This window comes from Aquila chrysaetos, chromosome 5 (assembly GCF_900496995.4).
Source record: "Aquila chrysaetos chrysaetos chromosome 5, bAquChr1.4, whole genome shotgun sequence".
Taxonomy (NCBI): Eukaryota; Metazoa; Chordata; class Aves; order Accipitriformes; family Accipitridae; genus Aquila; species Aquila chrysaetos.
Window position 1 is genome coordinate 61,696,199 of NC_044008.1, and position 25,297 is coordinate 61,721,495.

A 25,297-nucleotide genomic window follows, 5' to 3' on the forward strand; every position below is an offset into this window, starting at 1 on the left:
CAGCCCGAGGAGTGGCCGCCGGAGCGCCTGGCCCAGGGCTTCGGCGTCAGCCCCGACGTGGTGCGGCGGGTGCTGCGGAGCCGGGGCTGTCCCCCGCCGCGCCGCCGCCTGCGGCAGGACGAGAGGGCCCTGAGCGCGGCACCGGCCACCGGCCATGAGGTGCGCGCCCCCGACGGCACGCTGCTGTACCGGCTGCCGCGGGGCCGGGGCGGGCCGGGACCCGGCGCGCAATAAACGGCTGCAGGGGACCCGCCTCCGCCCGCCCCTCGCTTCCTCCGCGCCGGCCATGGGCTCCGACGCGGCGCGGCTGCTGGAGGCGGCCGACTTCGCGGCCGGGAAGCACAAGGAGCAGCGGCGGAAGGACCCCGAGGGCACCCCCTTCATCAACCACCCCATCGGTGCGGAGCCCCGCCCGTCCCGGGACAGCCCCGGCACCCGCGTCCCGCTCCCGGCGCCCCTTCTGCCCCCGAGCGCTGCCCGTCCCCGGGATCCCCCCTCCTGCTCCGAAGCACCACCGGTCCCCGGGACCCCCCCCTCCTGCCCCCGGGAGCCCCCCCCCCCCAGCCCGTGGAGAGAGCCAGGTCCCCTCTCCTGTGCCGCGTCCCTGCCGCCCGGGGGGGGTCTGAGCCCTCCAGGGCACTGCCCGCCTCCGGGCCCCCACCCTCCACCGCTCCAGCCCCAAGTTCGGCTGCGGGGGCCCCCCCCCCCCCGCCGTCGCTCCGCCGTGGACAGGGCCCCAATCCCCCACAGCACCCCACCCGCCCGGCCTGGGTGCAGCGCCCGCCCCACGGGGCTGTCAGCCCCCAGGGACGTCCCCGCCTGCTCCGGTTCAGCCCCAGGACGTGCCCGCGGGGGTGACCGTCCCCGCCGCCCCGGGCACTGCCCTCCACCCGGGGGAACCCCTCCCCGCCCCCTGCCCTGGCCCGGCGCTCCCCGCTCCCCGCGCCCCCCTCCCCACCTCTCCGCTCTGCGCCGCAGCCGTAGCCAGGATCCTGGCCAGCGAGGCCGGCGTGACCGACATCGTCGTGCTGCAGGTAACGCCCCTGCCCGCTCCCCGCTGCGGCGGGGGCCCGGTCCCGCACCCCCGACCGTCCCCCCTCCCTCCTCCTCCTCCTCCCAGGCCGCCCTCCTCCACGACACGGTGGAAGACACGGACACCGCCTTCTCCGAGATCGAGGAGCGGTTCGGGGAGGAGGTGAGGCGCGTCGTGGAGGAGGTGACGGACGACAAGGCGCTGCCCAAGGCGGAGCGGAAGCGGCTGCAGATCGAGCGGGCCCCCGCCAGCAGCCCCCGCGCCAAGCTGGTCAAACTGGCCGACAAGCTGCACAACCTGCGGGACCTCAACCGCTGCACCCCGCAAGGTGCAGCACGCGCCGGGTCTCCCCCGTGCCCCCCGCCCGCCCCGCGGTCCTGCCCCGGCCCCCCCTCAGCCCCTCCTCCCGGAGGTGACGCAGGCCGCGCGTGTCCCCGCAGGGTGGTCGCCGCAGCGCGTGCAGGAGTACTTCCAGTGGGCGGCGCGGGTGGTGGCCGGTCTGCGCGGGACGAGCCCGCCGCTGGAGGCCGCGCTGCAGCGGCTGTTCGAGGAGCGCGGCCTGGCCTTGGCGCCGCCGGGGCCTGACACCGGCACCGAGACCGGCGGGGCCTGGGAGGGCCGGGAGCCGCGGGTGGGGCGCGGCGGCCAATAAACGTGCGCGGAGCTGAGAGTCCCGCCTCCTTGTGTTGCCGTGACGCCGGGCACTTCCGCCGCGGGGTTCCGCCGCGGGATTCCGGCGGGCGGCGCGTCCGCGTTCGGGCGTTCCGGGCGCCGCGTCGCTCCCCGCCGCCCCCCGCCGCCCCGCCATGGCCTTCGCCGGCCGCCGCGACGTGCCCGAGCCGCCCGACTTCGGTATCCTGAAGCGGCTGGCGCGGGACCAGCTCATCTATCTGCTGGAGCAGGTCCGGGCCGGGGCGGCGTCCGGCGGGGGCCACCCGGGGATGGCCGCGGGTGGCTGGGTCGAGGCCCAGGAGGGCGGCGGGCGGGGGCGAGGCCGGGCCCCGCACCGGGCGGGGGGGGATCTCGCACCGGGGGCGGGGGCTGGGGAGGCGGCGGGATCGGGGTCGGCCCCGGGCGGGAGGAGGTGTGGGGGGGTGGCCGGCCCGGCACCGACAGGGGAGGGGGCTCGGCCCCGGGGCGGCCGGTGAGGCGCCGGCCCCACGGCCCGCCTGCCCTCAGCTTCCCGGGAAGAAGGACCTGTTCATCGAGGCCGACCTGATGAGCCCTCTGGACCGCATCGCCAACGTCTCCATCCTGAAGGTACCGCGGGGGCTGGGGCGGGTAGCTGCCCACTGCCTGCGCTGCCCGCACTGCCTGCCCACGCCCCGGCCTCTCCCTGCAGCAGCACGAGGTGGACAAGCTGTACAAGGTGGAGAGCCGGCCGGCCATCAGCGCCAGCGACCAGTGAGTCCCCTGCTGCGGTGGCACTGGGGCTGCCCAGCCGGCGTGCAGCCACCCCACGGCCGGGCCAGGCCAGAGGGGTGCACGGATCTGGTGGCAAGAGGCGGGGGGCAGGCGGGGGGGCAGGTGCCTCTTCCAGCTCAGGATTTGTCTCCACTGGACTGGACGGGTCCCACGGCAGAGCTGCTGAGGGGATGGGCCGGGCACAAGGGGCCTCTCACTCCCCTCCATCGCTCTGTGATGGCAGGTTCTGCTTCCTCGTACGGCCACGGATCAAGACAATGAGGTACATTGCCGGTGAGTGCAAGCGGCCAAGGGGCAGTTGTCCGTCACCCGCTGTTGATGGGTGACACCTCGGCCCCACGCTGAAGCTCAGGCTGCAGCTGCCTCGTGGGGAGCATCCCGCACTGCCTGGGCTGGGCTCGGTGCTCTGGGCTACCGGTGTTGAGTGGGCTTGAAGAAGTGCTTTCAGCGGGTCCGCAGCCTTGGCAGATGGGTCCCATGCTCAGAGTTTTTTTTCTCTGCCTGAGGTATTTTGGGTCCTGTGAGATGTGGGACCCTGGACCTCATCAGACAAGAGAAGTTGTGCTGGTTCAGGGGAGTGGGCAGCCTTTGCAGAGTTGGCGCGATTTTTGTCCGCAGATATTGTCAATGCTGACAAGATGTCAGGGAGGAGCAGGAAGTACAAGATTATCTTCAGCCCCCAAAAGGTCAGTCTGACCACACTCTGCTGCCAGTTACCCTGTCGCTCTGTGTCTGTGTGGCCTTTGTGCCTTCCACCCCTTCTACGGACACCAGAAGTTCTTTGTTTCTAACCCAGAAATGTTTAATTAAAACCAAATGTTGCGATGCCTGGGAATGACCTGGTGCCCTCCGTCGCCAGATCTTTTCTGCTCGCTTGGAGCCTGACTGGGCCCTGAGGGTCCCTCCTTCTCTTCCAGTTTTATGCTTGTGAGATGGTGCTGGAGGAAGAAGGAGTCTTTGGTGGTGAGTGGAGCTGTGGCGCCTGCCTCTTCGCCCGCCCCGAGGGCTGGCTCGTGGTAGCTCTGATGCCACAGAATCCCAGTTGAATCCCAGTACTGGGATCCCTGTGCTGGGAGGGATGGGAGTGCAAGCAGGAACCACGGGTTCCCTTGAGCCTGGCTGCCTGCCTGTGGGCAGGTGTGTGCACACTACAGCATCGGTGCTTCTCCTTTGTCTTCTGGGAGGAGAGAGGGTCCTGCCATGAATCCCTGTGGAAAGGCCCCTTCTCTCTGCTCCCCACACCCCTGTTTGTGGGGCTGTCGTGGTTCTTGGGGCTGTTTCTCCTGAGGGCTGGGTAACTGTCATCTTTCCTTGTCCCAAACTCAGACGTTACCTGCGATGAATGGTCCTTCTACCTGCTCCCCCTGGACGAAGACATCATCAGCATGGAGCTGCCCGAGTTCTTTCGCGACTACTTCTTGGTCAGTGGGACACTCCCGCTGGGACGCTGCCCTGCAGGGCGGCAGCCTTTCCCTCGCTCATCTGTTGGGCTCAGGACAGAAGAGCTTTGTTCAGAGAGCTGATGCATGACGTCCTGCTCAGTCCCCTCGCCAGAGGCCGTTGTCTTCTGTCGCAGGGTGGCTTTTACCAGGGGCGGCTGCTCTGACGGGCTGTGATGCCTCCCCTCCTCCACACACCTCCCCCTGTGCTGGCCCCTCCTCTGCTGCCTCCCAAGCAGCTTCGGGGCATCCCAGCATGTTCCTGTGCATGTTCCTCCTGGAAGCGCCAAGCCCAGGACCCACTCCATCCCCAGTCCGTCTCCAGCCGAGTCCCCCAGTGTGGCAGTTGTTTCCCAGCCAGCCTGCCCTGACTCACTCTCCCATGTCTTGTCCGTGCAGGAAGGAGATCACCGATGGATCAACTCTGTCGCTCGAGCCCTGCAGTTACTGAACTCCCTGTACGGGCCTTTCGGCAAGGCCTATGGGATTGGCAGGTGTGCCAAGGTATGGTCCACACTCCTGCGCTCGGCCAGCACATGGGGAAGCCTCTCTGGTCCCATAAGGACTATGGCTCGCAGGGAATCAAACCCCATCAGCTGAGTGGCATTGTGTCACCGCAGAAGTGGCACTGCGCTGCTGCTTCTTCCCAGGTGGGGAAGCAGCAGCATGTAAGGGGCCAGTGCTGGGGCAGGCTGCGGCCCTCGGTGGGAGCCTGGGGCTGCTCCCCTGGGCCTTGGCATGCTCTGCCTGTCACAGATGAGCTACGAGGTGTGGCGGGACCTGGAGGAGGAAAGCGAGGCTGATGGCCAGGGCAGGAAGCCCGAGATTGGCAACATCTTCCTCATGGACAGAGGTAGGCTGGAGCGAGGAGGGCAGCGGGCAAGGGCTGGGCAAGGAGGAGCAGTTTGGGCTGGCAGCTCGCCTGGAGGGGCAGGGAGAGCCTGTGCTGGCTGCAGGGAGCAGCAGGAGGCACAGGGTGGCTGGCTGCAGCAGTCGAGGTCGGGCAGGGCCATGGCAGGCAAGGAGGGTGGGCAAGGGAGAAGTGTGAGAGCAGCCTGGGCAGCGGCTCTCGTTGCAGACACGGACTACGTGACAGCGCTGTGCTCCCAGGTGGTGTATGAGGGGCTGGTGGATGACACCTTCCGCATCAAGTGCGGTAGGTCACCGGGGAAGGCAACAGGGTGGCATGGGGGTTTGTGCCCAGCATTGTCGGACCCAGGGCTTGTGTGCTGCAGCTGAGCCTGTTCCCCATGGGGACAGTCCTGGTGTGGGGTGCTGCTGGAGTCTGTCCACGAGGACAGCCCTTGGGCTAGCCGGGCGTCCCCTGTCTCTGCTGCCTTTTGCAGCAGGACTAACACATGCGGGGATGTTGCTAGCCCTGGGGCAAAGCAGCACTTCATCCTTCTCTGCAGGGAGTGTGGATTTTGGGCCAGACGTCACCTCTTCTGACAAGAGTATTAAGGTGCTGCTTAACGCCCAGGACAAAGTGAGTCCTGCTCATATGCCTCGGGGAAAGGGGGTCCCCCCATCCTCCATGCCCAGGTGGCACTGGGAGGAGGCTGAGCCGGGCATTTCCTCCCCTAAACCTGAGCAGGGAGCAGCCGGGTGCTGCTGGGTCTCAGAGCACAGGTTGGGAAGGGTCGGGGCACAGAGACCGGAAAAACGTGGTCTGCAGGCACAGCTTGGCTCTTGTAGTCGGCAGAGTCCCTGTGTGCAGGGGTGTGTTGTGCCAGCCAGTCAGTATTTTGGGGCACTGACTGCCCCGGTGGGGATACCACCTCGTCAGGCTGCTGGCAAGCATCAGCTCTGGTTGATGCCATGCTGGGGGCTGTGGCTGGGCTGGCCCCGTGCTGGCACAGGGGAGCATGGGGCCCGGCATCGACTGCTGCGTTGCTCTCTGCAGGTCTTCAGCCAGATTCGGAACGAGCACTTCTCCAGCGTGTTTGGCTTCCTGAGCCAGAAGTCACGTAACCTGCAGGCACAGTACGACGTGAGTATCGCCCTGGCGTGTGGGACACCCACGGTGCCATCCCTCCGCAGCCAGGTCACCTCCCCGGGTGCTCTTTCTTCCACAGCGGCGCCGCGGCATGGACATCAAGCAGATGAAGAACTTTGTCTCTCAGGAACTGAAGGGACTAAAGCAAGAGCATCGCCTGCTGAGCCTGCGTAGGAGCTGGGGCTGGGACGGTGGGGAGGGAGAGGCCCTCGGCTGCTGCAGCGGGTGCCTGAGCTCCCGGGGAAAGCGGCAGGGGCTGAAGGGCCCTGCTAGTCCCCAGGAGGGGCAGATGATCTGAGCAGTGGGCAGGGTCACAGAGGCCATTAGTATGTGCAAGAGTCCGTAGTGGGGCTGGGGCTGCCAGGACAAGCAATATGCAGAGCTTGTTATGCCTCCAAAGTGGCCCTCTCTCTTGGCTGTGCAGATATTGGTGCCTGCGAGTCCATCATGAAAAAGAAGACCAAGCAGGACTTCCAGGAGATGATCAAGGCTGAACATTGTGAGTGCTGTTCCCTGTCCCGCATCTGTTGCTGCTCCTGTCCCATTCCTCCCTTCCCTGCCCTCCACTCCGACGCACTTTCCCCAGCCCTGGGCAGCCTCACACCTGGGTGCCCCCTGCGTGACCACAGTCCTTCCAGACCGTTTGCATTGGGGTGGGTCTTGAGGTCCTAGATAGGGTCAAGCCACATCCTCAGAGGGCTGGCGTGTGGTGGGGTAGGAGGCCCAGCATTGCAAGCCTGCCCCATTCCCTGGGGCTCAGGGAGGGAGGCTGAGCCCGGACTCCAGCTTGGTTAGCTGGTGAGAGCGCTGGGGGTGGGTGAAGTGACACTGCCTCTTCCCCCGCCATAGCTCTGCTGGAGGGCTTCGACATTCGTGAGAGCACCAGCTTCATAGAGGAGCACATTGACCGGCAGGTGAGACCACACTGAGCCGGAGGGACAGGCTGCTCTGGCCGCCTGATCCTGCTGCGTGGACATGGGGGCTGCAGGCAGCTCACTGCCTGCTCCCACACAGGTGTCCCCCATCGAGAGCCTGCGCCTGATGTGCCTCCTGTCCATCACAGAGAACGGTGAGGTGTTTGGCTGCACTGGGCAGGGAGGGGCAGCACCAGGGCCCTCCAGCCTTGGCACAGAGCTCACCCTGGTGCTCCCCACAGGTCTCATCCCCAAAGACTACCGCTCCCTGAAAACCCAGTACCTGCAGGTGAGGGACTGGGGGCTCACTGCAGAGCAAGTGTTGTGTCGGACAGGGCTTCCCCTTCCTGCCTGCTGCTTGCTGCAAGGCGCCGGGCAGCAGCACTACCTGGGGATGCTCAGGCTGTCTCTGCTGGATGGCCCTTGCCTCCATGGGCTCCGCATGAGCCCTGAGCTCTGCCTGCCCCTGCCCTTTGCCTGCGGGGTTGCTCTAAGCAGAATCCCCCACGGAGGTGGCACCCTGCCACCTTCCCATGCTCGCAGCTGGGGCTCCGTGCTGATCCAGCTGCCCCCTTCCCCAGAGCTACGGGCCTGAGCACTTGCTGACCTTCCACAACCTCAAGCGCATCGGGCTGCTGACTGAGCAGTCGGCTGGAGAGACTCTGACTGCTGTGGAGAGCAAAGTCAGCAAGCTGGTGACAGACCGCGCTGCAGGTGAGAGCCTGCCCTTTGCCCCGTGAGTCCCTTGGGAGCCTGGGCTGTGAGGAGCCCTGGAGTCGGGAGCTGCTGCTTCAGAGCTGGCTGGAAGCATGTGGCAAATGTGGACACTGCAGGCACAGAGCACGTCCCCAGAGATGGTGCTGCCTCTGCCCACAGGGGCCACAGGGCTGGCAGGCACCGCTGCCAGTTCCCTTCTAGAGCCAGGAGCTCTGCACATCCCTCTGCCCAGCCTGTGGCTGTGATTGATCCAGAGACTCCAGGCCTCTCCTTCAAGGCTGTTTCTCCTCATCTTGTTTTCCAGGAAAGATCACTGATGCGTTTAATTCTTTGGCCAGGAAGAGCAATTTTCGAGCCATAAGCAAGAAGCTGGGGTTGGTATGTCCTTGCAGGGCTGCTGGCCTGCCGCTCTGCCCACGTGCCCACTGGTGCCAGAAGACCTCTGGTCAGTCTGTGCCTGTGCCTGCCTCTCCAGGCTCAGCATCCCGAGGGGCATGCACTGCACGGGGCCAGAGCTGCTGCCGCTGCTCCAGGCAGTGGAGGAGCTTCTCCCTGGGACAGGAGGTCACTGCAGGCTTCCCAGTCTGCCCTGACTCTGGGCCACACCGGCTTGGTGGAGGGCTGGGTGCTCCGGCTGTGCAGGGGCTGGGGCTCACCTTGCTGCCTGCAAATGCTCTGGCCCAGCTCCAGCAGCAGCGCTGGCTTTGTGCAGCTCCCTGGCACTGGCGGGGGCAGCTCTGTGGCCTTGGTCCTAGGGGGGGTGGAGAGGTGACATTTCCGTCCCTGGCCCTCCAATGCACAGCCTGCCCAGGCCATGTGTTTGCTGGCCCTGGCCCGAAGGCAGCGGGGCAGGAGGTGGGGGCAGAGGCTTGCTCTGAGCGTCTGTCCCTCCTCAACTGCCTGCACCTCTGAGGGGGTTGGGGAAGCCCCAAGCAGGCTGGTCCTGTACTCTGAGTATTGCACATCTCTGCAGATCCCCCGGGTGGATGGAGAGTACGACCTGAAGATGCCTCGGGACATGGCTTATGTTTTCAGCGGGGCCTACGTCCCCCTGAGCTGCAAGATCATTGAGCAGGTGAGCCCACCTGCTGGGGAGCACCGCATGCATCCCCCCTGAGCCCTGGCCTCCTTCTGGGGGGGCTGGTGGGGGTCTTTCTGCCCAGGGCTGGGGCTGGCAGTGCTTATCTGCTGGTTGGTGCTTCCCTCCGCTGAGCTGTGCCCAGCACCTGCAGCCTGGCCCCGCTGGGCCTGAGCCTGACCCCCTGCCCCGTCCCCCAGGTGCTGGAGCGCCGGGGCTGGCTGGGCCTGGAGGAGGTCGTGCGGCTGCTCAACGGCAATGAGTTTTCGGTCTCAGGTAGCACCAGTGCCAGGCTGAGGGTGGGTGGGCCTGGGGCTGGTGGAGCCGACAGTGTTCTGCCCCATCCAGACAGCGCGGTGGAGGACAACCCCACCTGGGAGTCCCAGCGTGTCATCCTTGCCGTCTTCCTGGGGGGCTGCACCTTCTCAGAAATCGCCGCTCTTCGGTTTCTGGGGAAGGAGAGAGGTAAGAGCCGCAGCGGGGGGGGGGGGGGGGGGCTGCTGCCTGCCGAGGGGCAGGGAGCAGGCAAGAGCTCGGGGCCCCCAGCGATCATGGCATAAAGCCGAGCAGTAGCCATGGTCAGTGGTGGCTAGAGCCAGCGGGGAAGGGGGTGGCGAGATCCATGGGCCCTCCTGGCAGGCTGTCCCATGCCAGCTCTGCCCCACAGCACGGCCGGGGCTGGCAGGGCACTGGTGGGGCCTCTCCCCCGCAGGGTGCAAGTTCATCTTCCTGACCACGGCCATCACCAACAGCGCCCGTATGATGGAGGCCATGATCGAGGCCAAGGCGTGAGGCCCGGCCGGGGCTGGGGGGGCTCTGCCGCCCTCCGTGCCCCCCTTGTCAATAAATATCTCTCCTGGCACGGCTCCGGCTCGGCCTGGCGCTGGGGGCGGGCGGGGGCCCGGCGGAGGCCCCTGTGTGGTGGGGGCCGGGGGCGATCGCGGACCGGGGCGCGGGCGCGTGGAAACCGCGGCGGCGTGGAGCATGCGCAGTGGCGGTCGGGCACCGCCCCGGGCGGGGGCGTCCGCGCAAGGTCACGTGGTTGCTGTCAAATCCTGAGCGCGGGCGCCCAGCGCCTCGCGGCGGAGTGCCGTTACCCGTGACACAGCGGCGCCGGTCTCGCTTGTGATTGGTTAGAAGCCCTGAAGACTTTTCGCTGCTATTGGCTGGCGGCCGGCTTGGGGCGGTACCGGTCGCGAGAGCGGCGGGTAGGAAGAGAAGGTTGGCGGAGAGGGCGTGGCCCGAGTGGCGGTTGTGGGCGGGGCGTGTGGTGATGCGGTCGCCCGCGGCAGCCAATGAGCGCGTCCGGGAGGCGAGTTTGAATCCGCGGAGCGAGCGGTGGATGCAGAGCGGAGCGGTAGCCATGAGGAAGAGGTGCGGGACGGGGACCGGGGGCAGGGGGACGGGCGGCCGGGGACCCGGGACCCGGGACCGGGAGGGAGGGAGGGTGGGCGGGCGGGCGGGCGGCTGGCTGGCTGGCTGGCTGGCTGCTGATGTCCGGCGGGCCCCGGTGCCCTCAGTGAGGTGCTGGCGGCCGAGGCCGTGTCGTGCCTGAACCGAGCCATGGCGGCGCTGCGGGACATCTGGGAGGAGATCGGCATCCCCGAGGAGCAGCGCCTGGAGCGCACCGAGGTCGTCAAGAAGCACATCAAGGTGAGGGCCGAGGGTGGGGATCCCCGGCGGCCGGGACAGGGCGGTCCCCGGGCCTGCTGTTGAGTCTCACGCTCGTCGTTGGGCCTGCGGCTGCAGCGAGAGTCCCCCCCGGGCCGGCCCGGCCCGGGGCCAGGGCAGCTTTGCAGCAGCTTGCCCAGAAGGGCTCTGTCGGGTCCTTCCGGGCCAGGCTGCGAGTACAGGGCCAGCCAGGTCTAGTGGGAGCACCCGGAGGTCCCTGCTTGGGTTGGGGGCACCCGGGGATGTCGTTGTGCCTCTGCCCTTGTCCTGTGTGGCCTGGTGCTGCTGGGCACCCCGTGCTGCCTGCCCTTCTGCTGGCCCTTTCTTTGCTGGGCCCTAGCAGCAGTTCTCTATCTGTGGCCCCAGTGGCTTGCCCAATCTCCCATCGTGCTCCCTTCTCGCTCTCCATCCCTGGGACCCGCTTCTCTAACCGTGCCTGTGCCGCAGAGTCTTCTGGACATGATGGTTGCAGAGGAGGAGAGCCTGAAGGAGCGCCTCTTGAAGAGCATTGCCCTGTGTCGGAAGGAGCTTGACACCCTCTGCAGGGAGCTCCAGCTGGACCCCTTTGAGGTAAGGTATTGTTTTTCGCTCCTGGGATCCTGCTGGCAACACTCTTCTGCTGCCTGGCCTCTGCCCGGGTGCCTCGGTGAGGCTGGAGCTTGCAAGGCAAGCGTCTGTTCAAAACCCCTTTTCCTGATGTTTGGTAGAGCCAAAGGCTTTATGGCTCCTCGCAGGTTGGGTGCTGAGAGATGGTTGTGAGGAGGCCAGGTGTCTTGCAGCATCTCATTTTGAGCATTGCTGCTGTGTTTGCACCTTCCTGGGGAACATCTTGCTTGGAACAAGGGCTTGTGTCCCAGGTCTTTGTTTAAGAAGCCTAAATATACAAGTCAGGTCTGCAAGAGCTGCGGAGAAAAGCGCTGATTTCTGTACTCTTTTAGGCAGAGGAAGAAAGTACTATTCTGCAGATGGAGAAGAATTTGCGCACCCGCGTGGAAGTGATGTTAAAGCAGAAAAGGGACAGGAAGCAGGAGCTCAAAACCCTGCAAGAACAAGATCGAGACTTGTGTGACATCCTCTGCACAACCCCGTTCTGCATTGACAGCACTGCCGTGCCCAGCCTGGAGGACCTGGATCGTTACAGGCGCCACTTGGCCTCCCTGACCGCTGAGAAGGTAAGCAGAGAGGGGGTGAGAATCTCGCCGAGGGTGGCACGCAAGGTGCTCACTGGTTTCTAATGCTGCTCGTCACTTCCAGGAGCAAAGGCGAGAAGAGTTTGTCAGCAGCAAGCGGCAAATCATCCTCCTCATGGAGGAGCTGGACCACACTCCAGACACAAGCTTTGAGCGGGATGTGGTGTGCGAGGACGAGGAAGCCTTCTGTTTGTCCATGGACAACATTGCTGCCCTCCAGAATCTGCTGCAGCAGGTATGTTGGCACACTGAGGCAGCATTGCTTGCTGTAGAGGCTGTTGATGGGTCCTGGCAGCAGTTGGCATCGCAACGTAAAGAGCAACGGCTCGGTTTTCAGCAAGACTGTGTGTTAGAACATCCTTTTGGGAGCTTTTGCAAGGAGATCTTGGAAGATGAGCAAGTGGCTTTGCTAGGTGTAGTAGAGCAAATGATGTACTCGTGCCTTTGGCCTAGGCTGTGCTGGCGCTGAGCCTGTGCTTTCCCTTCTGTAGCTGGAAGCCCGGCGATCCCTGAATGAAGCTGTGTGCACAGAACTGCGCTCCAAAATCGTTGCGCTTTGGGAAAGGCTGCAGATTCCTGTGGAGGAGAGAGAGTCTTCTGCAGTGCACATGACTGGGTCCAGAGCCAAAACCAGGAAAGCTGTAAGGACCCTCCTGTGCCCTTGGAGGGGGAGGGCTGGGGAGCAGCAACTCTGGGTTTCACGCTCCTGTTTGCTCAAGCTAGAATGGAGGAGCTGCTTCCAGCAGTCAGGTGCGAGGTGAGCAGGCCAAATCCTGCCCTCGCGGGTAGAGGAGCTGGGAGTTGGTGCTGGTGACTGCCTCATCTTGGAAAGTAGCTTAGGCAGAATATAAATCCTGTTCTGCTCCTTTTCTTCTCATGCTGCCTTCTCTAAGTCTGTGCTCTGATCTTGTTGGCAGCTGCAGTTGGAAGTGGACCGTCTGGAGGAGCTGAAGCTGCAGAACATGAAATCTGTGATTCAGGCAATCCGGGCAGAGCTGGCTGACTACTGGGACAAATGCTTCTACAGTCAGGAGCAAAGGGAAGGCTTCAGCCCCTATTACGATGGTGGGTGCTGGCTCTTCCTGCTCATTGACTCCCCTGTGGGAGCTGCAAGCTGCCTGCTGGCAGGCTAGCTGCTGAGAAAGGCTGCCCTCAGCAAACAGGGGCATGGGGATCCTGGGTGCCTCCTGAGCGTGCTATTGTATCCTCTCCAGAGGACTATACAGAGACCCTGCTTGAGCTCCATGACGCTGAGGTGGGGAAGATGAAGAGCTACTATGAAACACACAAAGATCTGTTTGAGGCTGTCCAGAAGTGGGAGGAGAACTGGAAGCTGTTTCTGGAGCTGGAGGTATTGTCTGGGCAGGAATGTGCTCCGCCTGGCTCAGTGCTAGGTTACCGAGCAGTGCGTGCCTCTGCTGCCATGTGCAAAGTGCTCTTGGGAAAGACCAGGGAGGCACTAGGAAACCACAGTGGGTCAGTGAGGGGATGGGGTGCTGTATGTAGAGCACTGGTATGGTTTGTGATGGGGGGCTGCGCAGGAGGCATGGCTTCCTCCAGGGCCTTTATCCTGTGGGGTGTATCTTGGGCTGCGAGACTGGGTAGTGTGTTTGGTTCTCTCCTGACCTCCCTTCTATACTAGAGGAAAGCAACTGACCCCAGTCGCTTTGCCAACCGTGGGGGGAATCTGCTGAAAGAAGAGAAGCAGCGTGCAAAGCTGCAGAAGACACTTTCAAAGGTAGGTTCAGCCCTGGAGAAGAAACTGTAGTTCCAGATAGCACTGACTGAGGAAAAGCACAGCACTTAGAGCCAGCAAGGGATATCTCTGGGTGTGGAGATGCCCACGTTCAGGAGGGCAGCCTCTCTACACTGCCCTTGTGTCCTGATCAGCTGCAGGAGGAGCTGGAGAGCAGGGTCCAGGCCTGGAAGCAGGAGCACGAGGGGGCCTTCCTGGTGAAGGGGCAGCAGTTCATGGAGTACGTGATGGAGCAGTGGCAGCTATACCGCCTGGAGAAAGAGAAGGAGAAGCAGGAGCGGGTGAGTGCAAAGCTAAGTGTGCTGCCTCCTGACCTGGAGGAGCCTCTGCTGCATTGAACACAGGCCCTGCTCTGCGCGGGTCAGGGAACTGCCCCAGCTGCTGCCTGGGGTTCTGTGTCTCCTCACTCTCTGCCTGGAAGCAGCTCTGCGTGCAGTCACTTTTCTTTGATGGTGGGACTGGTGTCCATTGCTATCGGTGTCTGTGTGTGTTGAGCCCCTTTCTTGGCCCCAGCTGTGCCAGAACTGCAGCTTGGTTCTAGATACCTGTAAACCTCTGTGGAAATACCTGCTGCTTGGCCATGCCACAGATTGTGCGCAGGGCACTGCCTGCTGGCAGAAGCCTGCCCTCCCCTGGCAGCCAGTGGCAAGCAGGTGCTCCACAGCTCTGCACAACTGTTGTGCTTGGGTTTGTAAGTGCAGATCTCTCACACAGCACCTGAAGAAAAGCCGCCAGATTGAGGCAGAGATGATGTATGGAAGCACCCCACGGACACCCATCAAGCGCCGGGTGCTTGGCCCCCACACGCCTGGCAAAGTAAGGAAGGTAAACTGTCTGTGCGAAGCAGCGTAGATGTGCTGGACCCCAAGTGCTTGGCTGGGACCCCGCTGGGAGCTGAGCGCTGTCACTAGGCTAGAGCTGTGCCTTGTCTTAGACTGTCTTTGGTCCCATGCAGAGATGCAGGGAAGTCTCGGGGTGCTACGGCAGTGTAACGGATGCAGAGAAAGGCCCCAGGCCGCAGGCACCTCTGTTCTCCCTGGGGACAACTGGGTCTGTTGCACTGTGGTGCTCTGGAGGCAGAAGGCTCTGTGCAGCTGGGACTTCCATCTTGGTTTCCCTGGAGCGGTGCAGCTGCTGGCTTCCTCCCAGTGTAACATGTGCTCTGCTTTTCCCCTCAGCTCAATGGCACTTCCATCTCCAGCGCCACACCCAACAGCACCGTTCGTTCAGCTTTTGGGGGAACCATCTACCACTCACCAACGTCTCGGTTGCCACCTGCTGGAGGGAAGGTAAGGAGATTTCCAGGGTGTCCCTGCCCAGTAGGATGAGCTGGGGAGGAGATGAGTGAGCTGGAATGGCACAGCTCTGACTGCTGTCACACTGTGCTTCACTGCCTCCCCTGCCAAGCTCCTGGGGTGCAAAAGCCCCTGTTTGTCCATAGACTGCTGTGTTAGGCTGCTGTGATCCTGGCAGGATATTTCTGGGACCTGAGGGAGGAGTAGGGTAGTATCAGCATTCAGGAAATCTTCTTCCAGCCCAGATTTCTAGCATACCTCTGTTCCTCTGTGCTGAGCCTGCAGCTTGGGGGACCTTCAAAACATGTGTGTGGTGTTGTATGTTTCTGGGATCAGAATTGGGCCCTAGACCCTGGAGGGCTCCTGGAGCTTGAAACTACCCTGGCACTGCAGAGTGACAGGCAGCGAAGCCAGCACAGTTCCCCTAGGTCTACTTAATTCTTGTGTCCTGTCTAACTGTCACTTTTTCCTGTAGTTTGGCCAGGCTCGGACCCCCATCCGTGCAGTTGCAAAGCCCCCCCGTCCTGGATACAGGGAACGGAACAAGGAGAATGTGTCCCAGCTGAATGGAACCACCCTGAGCGGTGGGTGCACCCCCACAGCCCCTGCCCAGCGTAACCACAGCGTTAATTCTGTTGCCAGCACCTATTCTGAGTTTGCGGTAATTCACCTCTTCTAAACCCACCTCCCCTCACTGGGCAGCACAGGGGGTGTGCTCCCCCTCTTCCAGAGCACCCCAAGGGACTCAGCTCTGCACAGCCCTCCTGGTGTCCCCATGCAGAGGGGCTGTTCCTGCCAGTGCCTGTGACAGCAGATGTGTCAGCCCTACATCGAGAACTTAAAATTGAGATTTGGTGGCTGAGGCCAAGCACTGCTCAGGTCACAGCCCAGTGGAGAACAGACACAAACACAAGAGAAATGCTGATGTCGGGGGCATCTCCCAGCCCTGTGCAGGGGCAAAGCTGTACATGACCCAGGCCCCCTGGAACAGCCCCGCTGCAGTGATGCAGCCACTCTCCTGAGGTGGGTCTGTCTCCAGCTGCTTGAGCAAGCACCTTGACCACCCCTGGGGTCCACGTCACTTGTTGCAGTGTGTTCTGGGGGTGATGATGCTCCCTACCCTGTCCGAGGGGCTGCAGTATGGTGGCCGGGGCAGCTGGCAGCAGCAGCACTCTCGCTGTCCTAACCTGGTCAGTGGGAGAGGGGAGGGAGGGCCTCCTGACCCCCCAAGGGGGGGAAGCCTTTTCCTGCTGCCTGCTTGGACTCACGGACGCTGCTTGCTGTCCCCCCTGAGCTGAGCCTGCAAAGGGACCCTGGCATCTGTCCCACCTTTTCCGCTGGTCTCTCTGTGGTGTGCTGGGTGAGCAAAGCCTGGGGAGCTGCCCCAGCTGCTGAAGAACGTACTCTCTGCTGATGGACAGGACTTTGCTGTCTCTGGCTGGCTAGAGGTCCCTTAGCAGCCTCTGCCCTTCCATTAGGATGGGCTGAGCCCAAGCTTTAACATCTTCTGACACTAGAAAGCCACGAGCATCTCTTCCTTGTGGCAGCTAAGCTGGTGTGTGGTGCACCCTGTGTGTCCCTGGGGCTGTGCTGAGGATTTCCCTGCAGCTGGGCTGTGATTCCAGGCTTGTGCACAGCCTCAGGGCCAGGAGGGTGCTGGTTTGTGATGGAGGCAGATTCCTGCTAGGTATTTCCTTCCTCCAGCAGCTGGGCATGGCTGTCCCTGTCCTCCTGCGTGCCCTCCCTTCGCCGAGGGGCAGCCTGTTTGCTTTCTACTGATCTGGCAGTGTTTCCCAGGACAGACAGCCTGCTGCGGGAGAGAGGGATGTGGTTCCCAGCCTGGGGCTGTCTGGGTAATGAGTACTCATGCTTCTGGGAGGCTGGCAGGCTCCCAGTTCTTTCTCAGCTATTTGATGCTAATGTTTTCTTGTCCTCTTCTGAAGCGGGGGGGGGGGGTGCGGAGCTCAAACAAACAAGCAGGAGCAGCCTGCCCTGCCCTTCTTGCCAGCCTGGAGCTGCTCCTGCTTTCCCACAAAGCCACGAAGCAACAGTACTGTCCCTGCTCCCATCTGCACAGCTGCCCTCTCTGTCCCCTCATCCCTGTCTCCTGCTTCTTGTTTCCACAGCGCGAACTTTCAAAGGCTTCCAGGTCTGACAGTACTTCCCGCATCCTGAACTCCACCACCACCAATGCCTTCTGCTGAGCTGCTGCCTGCCAGGCTCCAGCTGCTCGTAGTCGTAGTGAGTCACCGCTCGGGCAGAGTGTTATACAGCTCTCCCTGTGCCCAAAGCGTCCCATGCTCTAGGTTTAAATTTTACCTGGGTCCCGGGCGTTACTCCGGCCAGCCTGGCTCTCTGTGGGGCAGGGGGGGTGTTTCTGCCTAATGGGATAGGGTGTGAAAAGTACACTTTTTAAAACTTGCTTTTATTTAGGGAATTCTTGCAATTGTTTATGATTAAAGATTGTGTTAGGGTAGTGCAGCGGTGGGTGCTGGCTCCTGCCGCAGCCCGGCTGGCTGGGGTGAGCATTGGTGCTCAGTCACAGGGGCTCTGCCTTGCTGAGTATGCTCTGGGACAGACAGGACCTATGGCTTTAGTGCCTTTTGTCAGGGGCTTTTTTACCCTCTATATTGCTGTAGCTATTGTCCATAAGCATCTTCCTTTCTCACCATCACAGCAAGCTTGTTTTAGTGGGGGCTTGCTTTAGCTCAGGTTCCATTAGCAGACTTTGCTTGACCCCTTGTATCCTGCTGCTCCCTCTGCCCCATCGCCGAGCAGTGGAGAGGCAGAGCCTGTGGCAGCGAGTGCCTGAGCACACATTACTAGCAAGGAAGTGAGCTACAGTGGGACAAGGCCTTCTTCCCTGCCCTTGGGAAGGAGACCAGCTTGTCCTACCCTAGGACCTGCTCTGCACCGTCCAGTGCTGCCCTCTGCCCTCCCTCGCACTTCGATCTAGCAGAGGACAGCAAGCCGAGTGCTTTGGCAGTATGACACAGCCCTGGGCACAGCTTGGGGGGCCTGTTTGCACTTTTGTTAACAAAGTTCTGTATGTATGTGTCTGTCCCTGATCATGACTAGTTTGCACCTTGTTATCACTACAGTCCCCCACTTGCTGTTATTTATTCTCCAGGTTCTGTGCCCTTGTTCTGTAACTCTGTATATACTGTTCAATGGAATAATATGTATATGTTTATATAGCTGCTGCTGTTTGTGTATCTGTGGGGTGACTGACGGCTCCCCCGGTGTGGCCTTGCAGCTGGGGAGGGTTGGGCATGGCTTTTAGCTGGGGTTGGGACCGGGACAGTCTTTTGTATACAACAGGAAGCACCACCACAGCCATTACTGTGGTAGTAATGTAGATGTAATGAAAGTAATAAAGTAAATGTAGAGTAATGAGTAGTAAAGTAGATGTAATGTAGAGTAATGAAAAGTAGATGTAATAAATATGTTCAGCCTTTCCATTGGTTGTCTTCAGCACTTGTACAGCTGCAGCCTGGGCAGGGTCAGGTGCCAGTCCAGTTCCAGTGTGTGAGTTCAGTTCCCTGTGGGCTAAACCTGGCCAGATCCTGTCTTGGGGCATCGCCTGCCCCATCTCTGAGGGCAGAGTGGTGCTGGGGCTGGTCCTAGCAGCAGGCATGCAGGAGCAGAGCTTGCCTGTGTCTTCCTCACTGCAGACAGCTGGGGGACAGCGGGGGGCTTTGGGGCCCTCATGGCTCCAGCACACAGATGTAGGTGGTCCAGGGCCCACATACCACCTCCTCTGCCCGCAACCCCTCGGCCACCAGGTACTCAATGCGGCGTGGCTGGTCGGAGCTGGCATTGTCCTTGTGTCCCAACTGCCCGTATTTACCTGCAGACACCACAGTCGTGGTCACCCTTACAGGGTGAGGGTTCCCCAGGCCTTGGGGGGGCAGGGAGGAAATGTGAGAGCAGCGCCCCCCCCTACAAATGGCTCCAGCCAGGAACCTGTGGCACTGCTCTGCTATGAAACCTCACCCTGATAAAATGACTCGTTATACAAGTAATAGCAGCCAATGGTAAGGAAGCAGAAACCAAAGGCTGGTCCTGGGGGGTGCTGCACTGTCCCAGAGCAAAGACATCACTTACCCCAGCCCCAGGTGTAGAGCTCGCCACCTCCTGCAAACAGGACAGCACCCATCAGACAGCACCCGCCTCTGCCCTGACGGGTCCTGGTGAACCCCGGGCCGTGTTAGCCACCCCTCTGCTCCTGGGCAGCACCGAAAGCAGGGGTGCTGCCCGCCTCCTCGCCAGCAAGAGCCAGGCACTCACGTGTGATGATGGCCGTGTGCCGGGACCCACAGCTGACCTTGCTGACCTCCAGGTCCTGTGGCAAATCCAGCAATGCCGGGAATGCCTGGATGGAAATGAATGCGGTGTCCTCAGCAGCCAGCTGCTCCTGGTGGGGTGTCAGCTCAGCATCCGCTGGGGAAGAACCGACCCTCAGCTCCCGGGAACGACCGGGCCCTGCCAACATCATCAGCAGGCTGGAACCGCACCAGCCCCACACCTAGCTGCCGGCGCTGCTTGTGGTCCCGGCACCACCTGCTGTCCGTGGCCCGACCAGCCGCACCCTCACCTGCACCTGGGTCCTCATCCTGTGCCCGCTCTTCCGCCAGCGCTTTGGAGGGCAGAGCCAGCTGGCCGGACTCGTTCCAGCCCCACACGTAGAGGTCTCCTGTCTCTGCGGGGTGGGGGGGAGCACATCAGGGATGTCCCTGGAGCAGAGCTCAGCCCTGAACCCCTGGCAGCGGCTGAGTGCTCTGGGGGCACCAGCACCGACCGTGCATGGCACAGGGCAGCAGTACGGGGTACCGGTCCTGCCGGGGCCATACGCTGCTACTGGCCGCCCTGACCACCTGCACCCAGCACGGCCCCTCACCGCTAACGCTGGCCGAATGCCACCCGCCAGCCGCCACCGCCTGCATCGGCACACCAGCCAACGCCTCCACCAGCCGCGGCTGCAGCTCTGACTCCAGGGTCCCGTGGCCGAGCTGCCCGTGCCTGTGGGGAGACACACATGGACAGACAGACACACACCTCCCGCACCTCACTGCCCTCCAGCCCTCGCACCTCCCAGCCCCGCCATGAGCCCACGGTCCTGACCGAGCCCCTCCTGCCTGCTGCTGCCCACGACCCAGCCCCCCAGGACCCCCCGTGGTGGGGAGGGTGCAGCGGGGGCACAGGGCCCAGCCTCAGGGGGAAGGAGGGTGCCCCCGCACCCTGGTGCCGGGCCATGGGAGGCTGGCAGGGGCTCGGCGGCCCTGGGGCCCAGCGGGCGGGTTGCAGCACGCGAGGCTGTGGGTCAGTAGCAGCTGCACAACGCGAGGCAGGAGTCCATGTCATCGTGCAATCGCTGTGCAACGGTGCAGCGAATGACACAAGTCTGAACTGATAAATGTGTTTACAAGTCAGTCCATTGCTCAGCTAACTGATTGCTGAGCTCACTTGGGCTGTGCTGAGCCAGCAATCAACAGCGCAGTGGCGGCAATCAGTTTGGCCCCCCAAGTCTGAAAGCGAAAGTGGGGGGAATCCCACGAGGGGACAAGCTGGGGCTCATCTGGGGTGTGGGGGTGGCACCAATTGCCACGACAAGCGTTTCACATGGCGGGCACAAAAAGGAGGGCAGGCTCATGTGGGCTACGCAGGGCAGGACCCAGACACACACGCTGTGGGGGAGCTGCCCCACATGAAAAATCCACCCTGCGTGGGTGAGCTGTGCCATCACTGGTGCTGACAGCAGTGCCAAGGGGCGGCAGCCATGGCCGAAGGCGAAGGCGATGAGGTGCACGTGGCTTCTGGCACCATTCGGGGTGGCAGAGCCTGAGCTGCTGAAGGAATCGCCACGGCTGAGAGGAGGAGCTGAGTCCAGAAATAGGGAAAAGCCGAGTGCCGGTGGGAGGACGATGCCCAGTGCAGGCATCCTGCGCACAGGACTGGAAACGTGACAGTTACAGACTGGGAGGGTTGGTGGCGAGCAAGTGGAATATAGCGCACCAGTGGCTTTAATTGTCAAAGCTGTTGAAAAAGCTGAAAGTGTTGGAAAGGTAAAATAAACAGCTCAGCTGCACAGAGCAGATGAGTCCTGGGGATCGTCAAAGTGTCGAAACAGGATGCCAAAAACGGTGGTAATGCAACAACACTGGAAAGTATTTTTGCTCTCCTTCACAGGGATATCTGCAGAAAGCCAGGGCAAAGAGATGCACCCAGCAGGGCTAAGCACAGGGCTGGTTCTTGGCTGGCCCCAAGCTCAGCTGCAGGCACCGAGCAGCAGCTCAGAGGGCTGACAAGCAGGGAAGCATTTGCAGCAGTGGGGAAAGGGGCTCCTGGCCCAAGCAGGCAAAGGCAACCACAGCCTGCAGAAAGAAAGGGGCTAGGAAGGCTTGAGCAGGGCCAGTGCTGAGCCATTATACAGAAGAGCTGTGACACTGTGGGACATGGCATAAGGACATGCTGGAGGATTCTCAGCCATGGAGAGAAGCTTAACCATGGCATTTAGTTTTCTTTCAAAAATGTTAATCCTAAAATACACGTTCACAAGTGTAGAAACCTTTCCTCTGAGGGGCAGCAAGAAGGACAAGGTAATACAGTGTCTGCAAATGCATCAACTGCTGATTTAAACTGAGTTTTAGGTTTGCTGTGAGGACCAGCTGGCCAAGACCCCAGCCAGCAGTGAGCAGAGAATGGGGGAACAAAATGCTCCTGAGCCGATCAGATACACTGAGGGAGAGCGATGGGCCAAGTCACACAGCTCTGCTGAGTACAACCGTCAGTCTTTGGTGGTTTTGTTTTCCATAAGTAGCAAAGAAAGAGGAACACATAATCCCTTCCATCCTATGGATATTAACAACTAATAGTTACTGTGCTCAGAGTTGATCACGCACCGGCATCCCAACACAGTGCCTCACGCGTACATCTGTGGTACTGGGGATGTACAGATACAAACCAATGGATTTACCAAGCGGGGGTGGGGGGTGTCAGAGCGTGACAAGACCCAGCGATGCCTCAGCTACACCCAGAAACGAGCCCTACAGTAACAGGGCTTTAACGGCCCATGGCTCCCAGCGCATCTTCGCAGCTCTGGGACTGAGAGGATGCATCCCCGCGTGCTGTGGCCCCGGGGGCATTTAGCCCACTGTGCCAGAACTGATGGAGCTGGACAGGGCAGGAACTCAGAGCAGCCGCAGCCGCAAGGGCTGCAATGCTGCGTACAAGCGACACAAACAGCGGCACAGGTAGGAGCCGGCACCTTGTGTTGCCAAATGCGTAACCACACCTCAGCCTTGGAGCAAAGGGAGAAGCAGGAATCCCTTGGCAGGCGCCAGGCAGTAGAAATCACGCGATCCAGAGAAGGGATGGCCTGGAGCTGCGCCCTCCGTCATCTTCTGGGAAAACGTTACTTACTGGATGTGGGGCAGCCAGGGCAGCATGTGCAAAAGCAAACCCTGAGCTAACAGAGAACACCTTTAAGAGACTAAACTGAACGATCCTGCTGGCTATTTATTGCACCCAAGTGCAACTGCTGGCAAGTGAAAGAGGGCGTCAGGGGTTGATGCTTTTCCCAGGGGGTTTACTCCTCTCCCTAGCAGAGGGATCTTGTACTGAAGTGCTAACAGACGTGTGGTACCACTGTCCATCTTGGAAACAAACTGATCTTTGACTGCAGGTGGCTGCCTTTGTGACATGTTACAGAGGAGCAGGAGCAGAGGGAGCTGAACCTTCCTTACACTGATTTGAAGCAGCCGGGTGAAGGATAAGGCAGAGCACAGACACGGTACCTGGCCGTCACTCACCCACAGGAAAGAGAGATTTGTGCTGAGCTGATGTACCAACAACCTCAGCCAGAGACCCAGCCAGCCTGACACACAGTAAAACATCCCGACATCATTGAAGCACCCAGAGAGAAGCTGAGAGTGGAAAACCAACAGGCCTAGCAAGTGCATTAGAGAATAAAAACCTTTCAGCTGGGGACTGAGAGTGAACTGCCAATTGTACGTCACTGGTGTGACAGGTTTATGGGACAGTCCCCAAAACCTGCGGCTGTGTTATACTTGATACTGCATCCTGTGGTTGTGCCGATAGTGCTGCAACAACCTTCCTTTATCATCCTGCACGCATAGGGCCAGGCACCACAGGAGCAGTGCTGCAGGACCAGACAGGAGGGTATGTGCCCCGGTACCATGAAAACCACAGCAGACTCAGCAAGAAGGGACCGCAGGGACATCAGGGGTCATGCAGAGACCTGAGTGGTCTCAGAGGCCACCCTGACAGGGCCACAAGCCAGTGGCCCCACAGAAACCACAGCCCCAGCACCCACAGAGGAGACAGGGCCAGCGAGGGGGGGACCCAGCGGGGATGGGAGCGCAGGCACGGTGGGCACAGCAGGGCCAGCGCTCCCCAGAAGCCATGAGCCAGGCTGCCTGTGCCAAGGGGGACATGCTGGTGCTCAGCAGGACCTGGCTTGGGCAAATGCCAGATCCTGTCAGCACAGGGGTGAACACTGTGCAGCAGGGGGGAGGTGGGCAGCCAGGGGTGGGCAGGGAGCACCCTTCACGGAGAGCACACCCGCTACATCAGCAATGATGTACAGGGCTGAGATTGCTTACTGATAGTGTGAGAAATGCCAAAGTCGGGTACAAGTAGCAAAACTGGGACCAGCAGGGAAGAGCATGGGGGTGACCCACCGGCCTCCCTCCATCACACTGCTGGCCTGAAGACGTGGCGTGGGAGAGCTAAGCCAAGAGGGGTGGACTAATGCCAAGTGACGTGGGAGGGTAAGGAGGGATGGGCTTGCACCCCAATACCTTTGTCCCTGCTGCACCCCCACACCCTAACCCTGAGCCCCCCCGCAGCTGTAGCAGCAAGCAGCATGGAAAGGTAAAGAGGGACAGACTTGCATTCTAACCCCAGGCACTGCAGGAGGGTGGAGGGAAAGGAGAAAGTGCTGTAACTCAACAGCAGTTGTATATCATCAAGAGGACTTAAGAGTTCTTAATTGGAGCTCAGTAATTATGCGCAACACCACACAGAATAACAGTATGATGAAGTAATGAGTGGTGTGTTTACTAGTCAATTAGTTTACTGATCGCGTAATCACTTTATTAGATTATTTTACCACATTGGCTAATCAATCAACACTACACAGACTCCAACCGGACTGTCTTAAGCCTGTGAGCTCACAGGGAGAGCTCAGGCCCTAGGGTGCCATCCCCCCCTGCCCCCGACATCCTCTCACCTGCATCCCCCACACCCTCCCTGGCACCCCTTTTGTACCCCCCCATCATTCTCGCTGCATCCCCCCCCAGCACGCTCAGCATCCCTTCCCGCATCACCTCCCCCTCTATGTCCTTCATCCCACACCCCCCTCCCGCCGCAGCACTCCTGCCTTCCCTCCTAACCGCCCGGCAAACCCGCTGCCCCCCTCCTCCTGCAGCCCCCTGTGCCCCCCCATCCCCTTCTCACCTCGGTACCACCTCCCCGCGTCCCTCCCCCGCACCCCGCCCTGTCCCTCGCACTCTTCCCGCGGGGCCGGGCGCGCCCCACGCCTGCACCCACCCCCTCGACCCCCCCCCGGCGCTCACCTTCCGCCACCCCAGGCGTAGACCTCCCCGGCGGCGCCCAGCGCCACGACGTGCTCCTGCCCCAGGGCCAGCCGGCGGGCCCGCACCCCCCCGGGCAGCGCGCCGAAGAAGGGCGGCCGCGGGGTGGCGAAGCCGCCGGGCAGCAGCGGCAGCGGCGGCGGGCGGCGGGGCCCCGGCGGCGGCAGGGCCCGGCTCCAGGCGGCCGCTCCCCGCAGCGCTCCCCGCAGCGCCGCCGCCCGCGGCCAGGCCCGGGCCGCCGCCGGTCCCCGCAGCACCAGGTGGGTCTCGGAGGGCAGCGCCTCGGTCCAGCCCGGCGGCAGCCGCCGCCGCAGCCCCGCGCTCCGCACCTCCAGCCCCGCGCCTGCCGTAGCGGGACCGTCAGCGCCGGGGGACGGGGGACGGACACATCCCGGGGGACCGGCGCTGGGAGGGGAACCGGCGCTGGGAGGGGGACATCCCGGGGACCGGCGCTTGGCGGGGGGAAGGGGACATCCCGGGGGGACCGGCGCTGAGACGGGGGACGGGAACATCGCGGGGGGAAGGGGACACCCCGGGGGGACCGGGGCTTGGGGAGGGAAGGGGACACCCCGGGGGGACCGGGGCTTGGGGGGGGAAGGGGACACCCCGGGGGGACCGGCGCTGAGACAGGGGACGGGGACATCGCGGGGGGAAGGGGACATCCCGGGGGGACCGGCGCCTGGGGGGGAAGGGGACATCCCGGGGGACCGGCGCCGTGGGAGGGTGGGGGTTCCATCCCGGGGGTCTGGCGTCAGGGGATGCGGCGGACAGGACAGGCCGAGGGGACCGGCGCCACGGGGAACGGAGACCCCGCCGTCCCGGTGCAGCGCGGGGGCGCGGAAGGGGGAACCGGGCGCCAGGCCGGCACAGGGCAGCACCGGCACCGCGGGAGGAACGGGGACCCGGGGCACCGGCCCGGGGGGCGCTCACCGGTCTCCACCACCACGTAGCTCCAGGCGGGCCAGACGCGGCGGATCCCCTCGGGGCCCGACTCCAGGCGCCGCGGCCCCGGGCCCGGCCCCGGTTCCCCCGCCGCCTCCTCGGTACTGAAGCCGAAGACGAGCCAGGCGCGGCGCGGAGCCGCCATGGCGGCGCGGGGGGAGGCGGGGCGCGGCCTGCACGGGGCGGGAGGGGGCGGGGCGGCGGCGGGAGGGAGGGACGGAGAC

At 62.4% G+C, this 25,297-nt stretch overlaps 4 protein-coding genes across 19 annotated transcripts; 3 read left to right on the forward strand and 1 right to left on the reverse strand.

The window, feature by feature from the left end:
• The first annotated feature begins 26 nt into the window (after window positions 1–26).
• HDDC3 (HD domain containing 3) lies at window positions 27–1,703 on the forward strand. The gene is made up of 4 exons (XM_030015866.1): window positions 27–398; window positions 979–1,034; window positions 1,121–1,361; window positions 1,474–1,703. The coding sequence occupies exons 1-4, from the start codon at window positions 155–157 to the stop codon at window positions 1,683–1,685; spliced, it is 753 nt and encodes a 250-aa protein (XP_029871726.1). The 5' UTR covers window positions 27–154; the 3' UTR covers window positions 1,686–1,703.
• A 35-nt stretch (window positions 1,704–1,738) lies between these two features.
• On the forward strand, window positions 1,739–9,464 carry VPS33B (VPS33B late endosome and lysosome associated). 6 transcript variants are annotated; one of them, XM_030015844.2, is made up of 23 exons: window positions 1,739–1,935; window positions 2,213–2,293; window positions 2,376–2,437; window positions 2,682–2,731; window positions 3,077–3,144; window positions 3,376–3,421; window positions 3,785–3,879; window positions 4,297–4,401; window positions 4,654–4,750; window positions 4,961–5,053; window positions 5,310–5,383; window positions 5,801–5,887; window positions 5,973–6,063; window positions 6,318–6,392; window positions 6,743–6,807; window positions 6,908–6,962; window positions 7,050–7,096; window positions 7,389–7,521; window positions 7,829–7,902; window positions 8,498–8,599; window positions 8,803–8,878; window positions 8,951–9,067; window positions 9,315–9,464. In XM_030015844.2, the coding sequence occupies exons 1-23, from the start codon at window positions 1,840–1,842 to the stop codon at window positions 9,392–9,394; spliced, it is 1,869 nt and encodes a 622-aa protein (XP_029871704.1). In that variant the 5' UTR covers window positions 1,739–1,839; the 3' UTR covers window positions 9,395–9,464. The 6 variants fall into 6 exon arrangements, with proteins under 6 accessions (XP_029871704.1, XP_029871706.1, XP_029871707.1 ...); XM_030015846.2 differs by having other exon boundaries at window positions 4,976–5,053; XM_030015847.2 differs by lacking the exon at window positions 4,961–5,053.
• An 80-nt stretch (window positions 9,465–9,544) lies between these two features.
• Window positions 9,545–16,886, forward strand: PRC1 (protein regulator of cytokinesis 1). Of its 3 annotated transcripts, none has more exons than XM_030015851.2 (14): window positions 9,545–9,976; window positions 10,123–10,255; window positions 10,721–10,843; window positions 11,212–11,445; window positions 11,528–11,698; window positions 11,955–12,104; window positions 12,381–12,528; window positions 12,678–12,814; window positions 13,106–13,201; window positions 13,354–13,500; window positions 13,934–14,044; window positions 14,398–14,508; window positions 14,990–15,175; window positions 16,641–16,886. In XM_030015851.2, the coding sequence occupies exons 1-14, from the start codon at window positions 9,876–9,878 to the stop codon at window positions 16,716–16,718; spliced, it is 1,926 nt and encodes a 641-aa protein (XP_029871711.1). In that variant the 5' UTR covers window positions 9,545–9,875; the 3' UTR covers window positions 16,719–16,886. The 3 variants fall into 3 exon arrangements, with proteins under 3 accessions (XP_029871711.1, XP_029871713.1, XP_029871712.1); XM_030015853.2 differs by having other exon boundaries at window positions 14,990–15,098; XM_030015852.2 differs by having other exon boundaries at window positions 13,934–14,035.
• On the reverse strand, window positions 13,363–25,255 carry RCCD1 (RCC1 domain containing 1). 9 transcript variants are annotated; one of them, XM_030015862.1, is made up of 7 exons: window positions 25,062–25,255; window positions 24,114–24,474; window positions 19,415–19,536; window positions 19,112–19,216; window positions 18,842–18,999; window positions 18,622–18,651; window positions 13,363–13,470 (listed from the first exon to the last, which is right to left on the reverse strand). In XM_030015862.1, the coding sequence occupies exons 1-7, from the start codon at window positions 25,216–25,218 to the stop codon at window positions 13,462–13,464; spliced, it is 942 nt and encodes a 313-aa protein (XP_029871722.1). In that variant the 5' UTR covers window positions 25,219–25,255; the 3' UTR covers window positions 13,363–13,461. The 9 variants fall into 9 exon arrangements, with proteins under 9 accessions (XP_029871722.1, XP_029871721.1, XP_029871717.1 ...); XM_030015861.1 differs by having other exon boundaries at window positions 18,805–18,999; XM_030015857.2 differs by lacking the exon at window positions 13,363–13,470 and adding an exon at window positions 16,922–18,364 and having other exon boundaries at window positions 18,842–18,954.
• Window positions 25,256–25,297: the final 42 nt, after the last annotated feature.

Excerpts from the sequence above, each read along its gene's own strand:
- HDDC3 (XM_030015866.1), top strand. The coding sequence starts at position 155 with ATGAGGTGCGCGCCCCCGACGGCACGCTGCTGTACCGGCTGCCGCGGG. Across the intron at positions 399-978 it reads CTTCATCAACCACCCCATCG|CCGTAGCCAGGATCCTGGCC; the intron begins GTGCGGAGCCCC and ends TCTGCGCCGCAG. Across the intron at positions 1,362-1,473 it reads CAACCGCTGCACCCCGCAAG|GGTGGTCGCCGCAGCGCGTG; the intron begins GTGCAGCACGCG and ends GTGTCCCCGCAG.
- VPS33B (XM_030015844.2), top strand. The coding sequence starts at position 1,840 with ATGGCCTTCGCCGGCCGCCGCGACGTGCCCGAGCCGCCCGACTTCGGT. Across the intron at positions 5,384-5,800 it reads TGCTTAACGCCCAGGACAAA|GTCTTCAGCCAGATTCGGAA; the intron begins GTGAGTCCTGCT and ends TGCTCTCTGCAG. Across the intron at positions 9,068-9,314 it reads GTTTCTGGGGAAGGAGAGAG|GGTGCAAGTTCATCTTCCTG; the intron begins GTAAGAGCCGCA and ends TCTCCCCCGCAG.
- PRC1 (XM_030015851.2), top strand. The coding sequence starts at position 9,876 with ATGCGGTCGCCCGCGGCAGCCAATGAGCGCGTCCGGGAGGCGAGTTTG. Across the intron at positions 10,256-10,720 it reads TCGTCAAGAAGCACATCAAG|AGTCTTCTGGACATGATGGT; the intron begins GTGAGGGCCGAG and ends CCTGTGCCGCAG. Across the intron at positions 14,509-14,989 it reads TGCCACCTGCTGGAGGGAAG|TTTGGCCAGGCTCGGACCCC; the intron begins GTAAGGAGATTT and ends TTTTTCCTGTAG.
- RCCD1 (XM_030015854.2), bottom strand. The coding sequence starts at position 25,218 with ATGGCGGCTCCGCGCCGCGCCTGGCTCGTCTTCGGCTTCAGTACCGAG. Across the intron at positions 24,475-25,061 it reads CTACGTGGTGGTGGAGACCG|GCGCGGGGCTGGAGGTGCGG; the intron begins GTGAGCGCCCCC and ends CCGCTACGGCAG. Across the intron at positions 18,652-18,841 it reads AGGACCTGGAGGTCAGCAAG|GAGGTGGCGAGCTCTACACC; the intron begins GTCAGCTGTGGG and ends TCCTGTTTGCAG.